At 45.2% G+C, this 12,290-nt stretch overlaps 1 protein-coding gene across 1 annotated transcript in view; it reads left to right on the forward strand.

Annotated features, from left to right (window-relative positions):
- The first annotated feature begins 627 nt into the window (after positions 1-627).
- Positions 628-12,290, forward strand: part of SWP (RNA polymerase II transcription mediator) — an 87,246-nt gene continuing 75,583 nt past the window's right edge. Inside the window, exons 1-2 of the mRNA XM_086780171.1 lie at positions 628-1,044; positions 6,387-7,481. Coding sequence (XP_086636297.1) covers positions 826-1,044; positions 6,387-7,481 — 1,314 coding nt within the window. The 5' untranslated portion in view covers positions 628-825. The remainder of the gene's footprint in view (positions 1,045-6,386; positions 7,482-12,290) is intronic.

Below are 12,290 nucleotides of genomic sequence, written 5' to 3' on the forward strand. Positions count from 1 at the left end.
AGACTAATACCTTCAATATCTTGTTCATCGCCATAAATAAATGAAAGTGATCTCCTTGCCACACACTACGTAATATCAAATATAACACTACAATTCACTAATCATTTACGCAAGATTATGAAGTCTCTCTCTCTTTCTCTCTCTATTTCTCTATAGACATTAAGTATTTCGAACTAAGCAAGAAAAATTAATAATGCAACTGTAAAGGAAAGCAAGTCAAAAGCAAAACATTTGCTTATCCAAATGTTATGAGAAAACAAAAAAAACTCACCATGTCCCTATAACCATCTCAAAAAATTTGAACCACCCCTTGAGCAATAGATGGGGCACTCCATACTTGTGGATCTGTATGGTGGCTTTACCTCAATGTCAACCATTTATTCCACACAATATTGTGTAGTTTGTTGGTTTTGAAATCATCAGATGTATATTGGTAACTTTTGAAAGCTGAAAGGATGTTCATGATGCAATAGCCCTTATATAATATAATATATAAAAGGCAAGGTAGATGTTTATTTAACACGTTCAAAAAGTGTACATTAAGGTTTAAACCTTGGAATGGTTAGAGCAACAAATAATGCACCCTTGAGAATCTTGTAAATATGCACCTAGAAGTGATATAAACCTACGGTATGATCTTTAAAAAAATCAAAATCAAACGCTCTTTTACTTTTCTCATTGTATTCCTCTTCACGACGCAATGCATAGGCATGCGCTGGGGCAAGTAGCATTCAACATAAGCGTGGTTTGGAGCGAGCTCTAATGTCTGTGCAGGAGAAGAAGAAGTGATCGCTGTCTACGGTTTTGATCCCCCCTTGTTCAGAAATGGCCGATGCGTTTGCGTTTCTGCCTGGCCAGCAGACTGTGGATTTGTCTGTGCTGGTGAAGAGGACGGCGGAGACCTCCTTTCTTTCTTTCAAGGAGCTCTGTGACAGTAGCCCCGAGCGATCGGATGCAGAGAAGAAGATTGGCCTCCTCAAGTTCATCAACAAAACTAGACAGCGCTTGCTTCGCCTCCTTGTCTTGTCCAGATGGTGTGGCCAGGTCAGTCTTCCGTTTCCCTGAAAGAGATAACACACAGAAAAAATGCTTTCATTTTTGGCCTACGAAATTCAGTTAGAATCTGTATGTATATGTGTGTGTAGAAACCTTTATTTTATGTGGGCATAAAGATAGTTTTCTCCTGCACATGTGACATATTGACATGGATTTGCAGAGTAAGCTTTCCATCTTCCTACACAGACTGTGCCACAAGCTGAGCTCTTACTTAGAGTGGCACCATGCTTTCACGTTCCCAGACAAAGAGCCATATGCCGAAGGTTGTGTTCTCATGGTAACCTGTCATTACTGTACAAATCTTGGGCCCTCCCCTATTACTATCTGGCATACAATGGCAAGCTCGAAACTCTCTAGCCATTCAAACCCTTACAGTCCTCTGACAGCTTGCCACTTAGCATCATGAAGAGCCAAGGACATGGTGAAGCGTTTAGTTAAAAGAGATGAGAGAAAAAAACCGTGACAAGTAAGGGGAGGGGGCAAACAGTCACTGGTAGGGCTAAGCCCCACCCCATTTCGAATGTGGTGTGTTTTGGCAAGGTAGCTCCAGCCTCGTCTATCTTGTGGGCGGCAATATCCTGTGTAGGTATAAGGTGGGGTTCTGACTGGGCAGTGTGCTGTGGAGACTCCCTCAGTGCTCATGTCCATCCACACCACGAAAAAATGGGAAAAAATACGGAGTGGGAAAAATGAGAAAACACCTCATAAGGGCGGGCACACCCACAACAAAGGCCCTGATGTATAAAAATAGACAGGAGATGACTTCTAACAGTATTCCGCGTATCTCTCATGCCACTCATGCCTTCGAGTGTGCTAGTGAGGGAGAAGCTATGGGTGAAAATGTATCAATGCATGTTGAGGGGCCAGCCATGTCTCATGCTTACAGGGTACATGTATCTATGCCTTATGCATCACCTTTTGGTCGTAAAATGATGCCAGTCACACAGGGGCTGTCCCAATGACAAACATGGGGGAAAACATGTTGAGATGCAAGCACATGCATCAAAGTCTCGTGACTTCAAAGCTAGAGACAAATCTGTGAAGTTTGACGCATATCATGGGGAATATGATGCATGAAACACACTTGCTTTTATTGCCTAGTTTGATATTGCTTTCAGTGATGAGGATTTCACTCAGAAATCCATGATCCGGCATGTAAGCATGTTCATGAAAGACACTGCTGTTCATTGGTGGCTCACGGAGAAGCTGTCACCGAATCTTGTTACATCATGGGAAGAGTTCAAGAAGAGGTTCTATGCTCAATTCTTGCCTCCCAATGCATTGAATGAGATAACAATGAAGTGCGATTGGGTGAAGCAAAATGAGGGAGAATCAGTGAATGCATATGTACAAAAGTTTTGGAAAGTGCTTTTGGAGGTATCTCCATTTATACATGTCACCGAGGCGGAAAGGAAGAGAAGGTTTCAATCGGGATTGCAACTCGTTTACAAAGCGGGACTACAAATGTATCCTGGTTACACCTTACACCAATTAATCGCAGCCGCCACCGCCACCGAGCAATTGGAACTCAAATTGAGTCGATCCAATAAGGCTAAACCTTCATTTCAAGGCAAAGAGAGGGTTGTCCAAAACTTGCAAAATAATGGACAGCCACCTAAAAAGGACCAAAACCAAGATAAAAATGGTCCAAAGGCTGAAAATAACACTACCAACAAGAAGCGTTCCTTCAAACTGAGAGACTATGGTTTCACTCCGGAGCAGAAAAAGCAATATATGAGTGAGGGGAAATGCTTTACTTGTGGTAGCATCGAGCATATTGCAAAGGCATGCCTAAACAAGAAGAAGCGTGATAATGCAAATGCATCAAAGCCTAATGTGAAAGAGTGCACAGAGCGGAAGCAGAGTGGCACTAGAATGTGCTGTACAGAGAGTGCAAGAGAGAGAGAGAGAGAGAGAGAGAGAGAGAGAAAGAGAGAGATATGGAGAAAACTGTGCTGAATATACTGAAGCAAAACAGTCCCAAGCAAGAGACACTACGAGTCTCATAAGTGAGGGAGCAAAATATGTACAAGACTGAATGAACAGTGAGAGGCCAGCACTCACTATTTATAGCAGAGGTAAGCTGGCCGATTGGAACTGCAAATCAGGTTGATCGGAGCTACTGGACAGGCCAATTGGAAAATGCCAGAAAAGGTAGGAAAAATTTCAAAAAAATACTAGAAAAAGGGGTGGCCAGCCCACAAGCAAGGGCCATGCAAAAGGGACCAAATGGGTACCATAAAAGAGCAGAATCTGGGGATGAATGTGCTAACACCCCCTCTCAGCACCAGATGCTGAACAAACTCTGAGAATCCGAAGATGAGGAGCCAAGGAAGCATGAGAAACCGGCTCGGTGAACAAATTTGCAGCATTCTCCGTGAAACCGATCCCGTCAAGTGGGAAGACTCTGTTGGACACCCACACGCTTAATAGCACAACTTTAAAACCACAAATTGAAATAGACAACTTAATACAACTTGAAATTGAAATGAAATGAAATGGAAAGATGGACACCAGTACTGGGGCCGGAACGGGCCGACCCCCCCCTCAATATATGATATATTTATTGGGAGTATTTAATAAATACAATGCTCCATGGGTTCCAAGAACCAGATGATGTCCATGTACATACTAAACAAATAGGTTCGAAGTCGAAATTCAATGTAGATGCTCGAAGCAGAACGACCACTAGCGTGGTCCAGTCTCTACGGTCCTGTGCTTTCACTGGACTCCGCAGAGAGCGCCTCACTGGTGTTCCGAGACCACGCACAAACAGGCGCTCTCGTACTAACGCCTGGCTCTCCTGATCTCAGCACCTTTGGACCGAGGTTCTCCAATAGAGCTTGGATAACCCGGCACCGAACGGGTGTTGGCAGTATAGGGAGTCGGGAATCCCTTATCAGATTTAAACACAAAATACTTTACTTAAATCTGAAATTCACTTACTTGTGAATGGCTGATAGAGAACCAATACCCTTGGTATTTGTGTAGAAGATGTAGCCACCCAGGAGATGTGAAGTTCTCTTGTAGTTGCTGGTGGATAGAATGAGCAACCTCTTTCAAAGTAGGAAATAGAGAGGCAGCCTTAGAAGATATAACACCTTGTTGAAGAAACAGTTGCCTCGTGGTGAACCACCAAGACAAGTACCACCGCAAAAGACCACAGCCGCCTGTTGTGAGAGGAGGAGTACAGCTTACTGGTGGTGGACAATGACTTGGATGCAAGACGCCACTTGTTGGTGATGCACACGCAGCCTGCTGGTGTTGGACACACAGCCGGCTTGCTTTGGTAGGCTGCTTAGGAGGATGGAGAAGGAACTGGCGCCTGCAGGAGATGGACAGCAGCGACCGCTTGGCTGCTTCAGGTGGGGGCAGCCGCCTGTAGATAGTGGGCAGCCACCAGCAGCGATTACAGAGGTGCAGCCTGATGGTAAGAAGAGGCGCAGCAGTACTGTAGGAGAGGAGTCGTCAGTGCAAAAAGTCACAGCCGCATGCTATAGCACGTGCTTGCAAGGGAGAAGGCGACTGGTTGCAGCCTGAAGAGGCGTGGAGGCAACTGGGTCGCCGGCTGCTGAGGGAAAAGCAGCCGTACAGTAGTATGCGCAGCCTGTATGGGAGAGGCAGCATGCGAAGAAATGATCGCCGGTTCCTCCACGTAAGAAGGTGATCGCCAGGTTCTCAACGCTGAAGGTGAAAGCCTTTTTTTTTTTGGGAAGAGTGCATAGGCTCGAGATTGGACATCTTTGGTGCTTCTACAGCAGTGTATAGTTCAGCCCAACTCTTGGTCTTCAGAGGTCTTGTGTTTGGCTTATCGTCAGTTATACCGTCAGTCTCTTCAAAGATAATAAAGCAAATACTATCTTGGTAACGGGATAGGGGGCCCTTCAGTGGGTAATTCAGGGCCCCATATGGTGTACAATTTCTCTCTCTCTCTCTCTCTCTCTCTCTCTCTCTCTCTCTCTCATCTCTCTTAAAAGTTTGAAGTCTTAAAGTGGATTGTTAAACTCATGAAATTCAGGATACAGAAGACGGTGTGAGCATTTGTGTGACAGGATCCTCCGATATGAATACTTCCGCTGCATGTTACAACCACCGCTCCCTCTAAAAACTTCTTGACCTTGGGCAAAATGATTTGCACGAGAATTTTGCATTTTAAAGTGGGTTTAGGCTTATTCCATGCAGCTTGATTTAGCCTGAAAGTCCTTATGCAGTACATCATACGAAAATTGAGGATCAACATGCTGAGTACCAAATTATTCTGTAGCCAAATAGTGGACGATATCTTTTGCCCATTTTGGAACAACGCACAGTTTTGCTTTCTGTGACAGTGTTGTTACAGGATCAAAGAGAACATGGCCCTGGATTTTCAAGTGAAAATTAGGCACAGGCGCATCCCATGCTTGTCGAATGTCCACAAATCCTTCCTCAAGAGTGTCACAGAATCGCTGTAGTTCCGCATTGTCACAATGAAGAGTCTGCAAGTCAGATTGCAATTGTCTGCATTTGGGCTCAACAACGTTTGCTCTTCTGCCTTCTCTGCTGTTCGTTTCTGTCCTGTATATAATCTCAGTTCAAAGTGTTGGTTCCCCTCTTCCTTCTGTCTACAAGCTGCAACGTCCGTGTGTGTGTGTGTGTGTGTGTGTGTGTGTGTGTGTGTGTGCGCGCTCTGTGTCTGTGTTTTTCTTTTCCTTCCTTCATGGCACAATCTCTAGGTAACGGAAGAGCAAACGGCTGTAAGAACAGAAGACAGCAGGACGTGCGCTTGTGCACGTGCACACACGCACACGTGCACAAGCGCGCACATGCACACCGCGATGGTGTGAAGTCATGTACAGCAGGCGCCCAAGAGCAGTGAAGACACTGGTGAAGACGCTGCAAAAGCGGCAGCAGGCAGACGGCAGCTCTGCAGAGGTGTGCGCGAGCACCGATCACACCTGTATACAATCCCCCCCCCCCCACACACACACACCACACACACACATGCACGCACACGCGCACAGACTGTCCACACAATATTTGCTTTACCATGAATTTACAGTGCAAAAGCTCGCTGAAATGCTACAAACGAGGCTGAGTGAGGCAGGGCACTTAAAAGAGGAAACAGTAGGCTTTCCACTAAAGTGTGAATGGAATAGTAATGCAAAAGTGCAAAGTAAGGCAATGAAGCTATTTAACAAGTTTCCCATCTTCTTTTGATCATAATTGCAGTTCACTACTTACAAGTTATAATTAAATGTGAAGTATGTAAGTGACTGTGGCTGCTGTTGGTTGCGAATTTACTTGTTTTCTAGAAGTTTTGCTGATTGAAGATTCGTCTCTTTCCCTTCCAGATCCCCTTGGTAGAATGTTGTCAGCAACTTGTGGGGACTCTCTCCAATCATGATACAAGTTTTGTCCAAGCAGCAGACTCGCTTTTCTTTCTGCATGAGGGTCTACAGCAAGCTCGCGCACCCATGTATGATATTCCTTCAGCAGTGGAAGTCTTGCTCACAGGCAGTTATAGACGTCTACCTAAATGTATTGAGGATCTGGGTATGCAACCAATGTTGGCTGGCGATGAGGAGGAGTCAACGCTACAAAAATTGGACACCATGCTGCGTTCACGACTGCTTGACATCCCATTACCAAGAGAGGTAACTGCGGTAAAGGTAGCAAAGGGAATGGTCACCCTTCATGTTGATGAGGAGTTCGAGGCTCAGTTGACTCTTGGGTACAGAGGGAATCCATTACTGTGGAGAGTGTTGCACTTGAGGGTTCTTGTAGGGGAAGGCAGTGGCAAGCTAAAACTCACTGATTTACAGGAGGGTAGCCTCAGGGATAATTTGGAGTGTCGGATGGCTGCTCTAGAAGATCCTTTCCAGATTCTGTATTCTGTTTTGCATGAATTCTGCACTGCTTGGGTCATGGACACAATTATCAGGCAAGTCCGTGCATTGCAACAAGGGAGGTGGAAGGATGCGATCCGTTTTGAAATCATCCAAGAGGGATCGGCTGGTAGTTCGGCTCAGAATGCAGGTCAGGGACTGGTGATTGCTCTTGATGGAGAGGCTGATGTTGGCAGTGGGAAGTCACACCTTTCTCCAGGTCTAAAGATTGTATACTGGCTAGACCTTTTCAAGGGTGCAGATGGCCCGTCTCTCCCTTATCTCAGAATTGAACAAGGACCTGATCATCATGTAGCTTGCTCTCATGTGCCATCTGTAATTGATTCAGCTACTGATTACGATGCACAGTTCCACATCAACCTGACTTCCATCGATGTGGAAAGACTTCTCTTGAGGGCTATTTTATGCAGTATACATACACGGCTCCTTGAGGTGCACAGAATTCTAAGAAGTAGCTCTCAACTTTGCAGAATAGAGTCTGATGTGATTTTGCGTACAACAAAGAGCACAGCAGGTACAAAGGAGACTAATATGAATGAGGTATGGGTACTTTCTATAATCCATTAAATCAAGTCTATTGTTCAGGTTGTTTGATGCATTCATCTGTTTGGGCATTGTCAATTCATAGTCACATCTCAATGTGGGTGGGACTAAAATAGAATGGTTCTCTCCCTCCATTGGCCGGCTGTTCCAAAGTCAGGTTACATAAATGAGGGGGCCATACAAAGTGGATTGATGTTTGGTCTTGATGGAAAAAGTAATGTTGCTTTAACCCTAATAAAACACCTTGCCATGTTCCTCTGCCTAGAGTTACCTTGTGCTGCTTCCCATCTCCTCTGAGAGCACGGATTAAATCTAGCCTTACCTTTCCATTGTAGGGAAGGGAGGGAGTGAGGCATGCATGTGCTCCATGACCTCCATATAGTAAGCCAGATAAATATGCTAAAGTGTTAGGCTCTTGGTTATCTCCCGCTACAATTCATTGGAGGATGGTGGTAGCTATTTTTTCCAGTGCATATGGCATAACCGAGGGTGTGTTGGCGTGTGCCGCTTCAGTCGGAGGACAAGCTAACTAATGTGGCTCTTGAATTGCACAAACGGTCATGTCTTCTCGCAGCCATGGATGCCCTAGTTGATGAAGGCTTTCTGGAGGGCACGATGAGCCGGGTGGGGTTCCCCGTGGAGTGGATCCGTGGTGCTTCATTACTTTACGGTCTGGCAGGGTTGTCCTTTGGCACCTTACCTTTTCTTATTCGTCGTCGTGGCCATGAGCAGTTTTCTCTCAGCTCAAGAGACGGTGCTCCAGGATATCGCCTCTCCCTCTGTACTCAGAATGGACTTAGAGTTTGCAGTGACACAGCAGCTTACCTATCAGGAGATGTGGGGAATCTCCAGAGATTTGCTGAGGCGATTGAGATCTTTTGTTGTGCATCAGGAGCGTAGATCAATTGGCACAAGTCGTGTGGTTTCTAGGTAGGCTTTGCACCCGCCTCAACTTTGTTGGAACTAAGTGCTCACTAGGAGTACTTATAGTCTTGGTCATCTCAGTGTATGCCATGCGGCACTCAGGGATTTATCCCATATGCACTCATGCTCAGCTCTTGTACTTTCCCCCTATATATTCAAGGGGTCACATCAATGGAATTATCTCAGTTTGCTTCATCCCTCTTGCACTTTTCGCCATGTTCTAGTTTTGTGTGATACCATGCTAGATTTCTAACATGGTATCAGAGCCATGTAGATTCCTCTTCTCCTCAGCCCTTTAGTCTAGATCTAGCCATAGATTTTCTCTAGGTCTAGCTTCCTTTTTAGCTTTGCCCCATCGGGGGTCTTAGATCCAGCTCTAGCTACACTCCTCTCCTATTCTTTGAGGTGCTGCTGATCTGCCACAAGCTGCCCTCGACATGATCTGCTGCAGCAGCCCGCTATGGTGTCGCCCTTCTCTATACTGCTGAAACAGGCCGCTCTCCTGTTCTACAACGAGTCTTCTGCTGCTGCTGAATCTGCTCGACATCTCCAGCTCCTATTCGACATGACTCTACTGCCCTGATGTCGCCCATATTTTCTGCAGTCGACAGTCCCTGATCCCGCCATGGAGCTACTTCTTTGCTTCGAAATAATTCTGGTGCTGCCTTGCCTCAACGTGATGCTCATATGCCCCGTTATTTTTCTGCCCCGCTTCTGTTCAGCAAGCAGGCCGACCTGCTCTCTTTCCCTGGGGTCATCTCCATTTTCCTCATTATGCTACAGCAGCAGGCCGCTTCTGTCGACACCTTTCTTGCTGCTGGTGCTGCAACAACAACTCGTTTTTATTCTCTCAAGGCTGCGCACCTCTTGTTTTTCAGTATGGGCAGCCCCCATTCTCTGTTCAAGACATATTCTCTACTGGCTGCTCCACTCCTATATCAAAACGAGGTATTAGTTGGTGCTCTTTTGCTTCTGACAGGCCCGTATGCCTCTCTCTCTGCAGCAACATTTCCTCTAAGAAATCTCTGTTTGCAGCTGCCTTTCTCTCGGGTTACCCCCTGGATAGCGTGTCTGTGACATGGGCTTGAAAGGGTGGAAGACCTGAGGTAAAAACTAAAATGGATTATCCTTTGTATGCTGCAATATTCTCAGTTCTATTTCATTCTTAAAAATTAATTTTCAGAACTGAATTTTATCTTGTAAGAGAACAGACACTGCCCATCAAAATAGGGGTAAGACATTCTCATTTCTGATGCTGTCTCTCATTTATTTATCTTTGGCATCTCTTCTTGGGTACTCTGCCCTTGCTCTCTGCATAAAAAGACCTTTTTTTTTCTCTCCTACTTTGGTCACCACATGATGTAGGCCAAAGAGGACCCTGTTCTGGACTTACCTTCCCATCTCTCTCATATTTGTCTATGCTTTCATGCTATCTACCACCATTGATCACCAATGATGTAGATCATGGGGTAATGTCATGTCTACATGGACTTATCTTTGTCCCTATCCAAGAGGCACCCCTGCATTACTCATTCTAGCAGGAGGATTGCCCTTGAGGAGGGATTATCAATCAAGGTCCATCTCTCTGTCTATCTACAATCAGTCAGTCTCTCTGTCTATGTGTCTATCTTGTGTGATCTTACAGTCACATGTCTCTGACACTCTGTCTATCAGTCTATATGCCTATCTTTTGTGGATTAGTTACCCATGTCCCCATCTATCATCTAGTTGTCAGACTCTCTAATGTCTATCATGCAGTCTCTCTGTCTGTGGGACCACTCTACTGACTGATTGTCTATGTCTAAGTCTATGATCCATTTCTGTCCCTACCCTTGTGGACCCATATGAGGATATCACTTGAGGAGGGGTGTCTTAGGATCTTGTCTTATGTTTCTGTCCTTCAGTCTTAGTCATTTTATCTTGGCTTGTTTGTCTGTCTAGTCATCAGTCATCAGTCTCTTTATCTTTCCTTATTATCTATCTTTGTCATCTGTCATCTTGTCAGTCATGTCCTCCTAGTATCACTTAAGGAGGGTGTTGGAACTAAGTGCTCACTAGGAGTACTTATAGTCTTGGTCATCTCAGTGTATGCCATGTGGCACTCAGGGATTTATCCCATATGCACTCATGCTCAGCTCTTGTACTTTCCCCCTATATATTCAAGGGTCACATCAATGGAATTATCTCAGTTTGCTTCATCCCTCTTGCACTTTTCCCCATGTTCTAGTTTTGTGTGATACCATGCTAGATTTCTAACAGACTTGGCGCCCAGTTGAGGCTTTCCAGTGGATCCTGAGGGGCACTCCACTCACTATCTTGGATGTTAGGTGGGCATCGATCTCTCTCTGGAGGTGCAGCTCGCCTCTCTTCTTCTGAGCATTCGGAAGAAGCTTTTGTACTGGAGCGAACCAATGTATTGTAGAGTGGTGGTGGCAAACCAGGTCCTTGCCACCATGTGGTACATTACTTCTTGTTGGGCCTTCTCTCGAGCATGTATTGGTTAGGTACTTGCTTAAATACAAGAAGTAATTTGCTGAATTGACAAGAGACACACAATGAGCTGGAACGGCTGACCCCTCCCTCAAATAAAGTATATTGATCTTGGGAGAATCAAGTACATAGTGTCATGGGCATTTCTGACCAGATTTTCATACCAATGCATATGAATACAGTATTGCAAACAAGTGGTTGTCAATGTAGACTTGCAATCTACACTACCCTCTCAAGTGCCCATGTTTCCTACCATCTGCTCTCTATTGTTCCACCAACCCATGGTAGCAACAATCTGCAAGAGAGCACGAAAGACAAGAGAACACTACATAGGCTATGTGATCTTGTAATCCGGTTCCTCCCTCTTGCTACTTGCTTCCATATTTAAGCATAAAAGCTTACCAATTGCAAGTAGAGTCGATGACAGCGGAAGTCTTTGCGATGGAAGTCCTTGGAGTGATGAGATCTTCGATTTGTCGTATTTCTTCGCGACAAAAGTCTTCAAGAGGATGAAGGGAACCTTGGGAAAGCTTCCCCTATGGTTCAACTTGAGAAAGGAGGGTTGAAATTAGAGTTTTCGGCAAAAAGACCAGAAATTATAGTAATAAAGAGAGTTGTTTTGTTGAATTTCAGTCATTGGGAGTGTGTAGGAGAGTGATTAGCATCCGGAAACACTCTTGGAAGCTTGAGAAACACCTTAGCAAGCTTGGAAAATGGAGTTGGGAAGGAGAAAGTGCAGAAAATGCAGCCCAACAGCCCTCATGAAGGAGGCGCCAATCTCTAGAGAGAGGAGGAGTGAGGTGGTGAGTTGTCCAGTGTAGGTGGCAGGCAGGTGCTTTGTGGAGCAAGCTAGAGTGGACACATGGTTGGTTACTCCCTTTGTACAAAGGGGATAAGGTCTAGGCGGTGGACATTGGGTTATGTCTACCTCGGGACATCAGCGTGTGTGAACACCGGGCTGGTCATAATTTATAAGTGAGTTTTGGTTGCCCAAAACTTAATGTGTATACACACTCACTTATAAATCAGTGCTAACTGCTAAGGCTAGGTTTATGACCAATACTTACCACTTGTGAACCTGTCACATGTCACATAACCATGTCAGCAGACAGTTTAACACGTACGGTTCACGGGCGGGCGTTTCCTTACCCGAAACTACACATTAGTCAAGCAAGCATGAAAACAACATGCAATTTCAATTGCAAACAAGCACATAAAGATGCTATGCAATGCAGCATTGGTATGGACAATCCCTGTTCATGAGACTACACGAAAATAGACGTGCTCCAGGCTAGTACATGAGGTACTGCCTGCAGCAAGCTTGTGTTCCTTATGATACACAATCTGCTCTGGCTGCAAGATCTCCTCAAGCTCATCCACTTTTGGTGGATC

Source organism: Cibotium barometz, chromosome 41 (genome assembly GCF_041138505.1).
Source record: "Cibotium barometz isolate CiBa-2024 chromosome 41, ASM4113850v1, whole genome shotgun sequence".
NCBI lineage: Eukaryota > Viridiplantae > Streptophyta > Polypodiopsida > Cyatheales > Cibotiaceae > Cibotium > Cibotium barometz.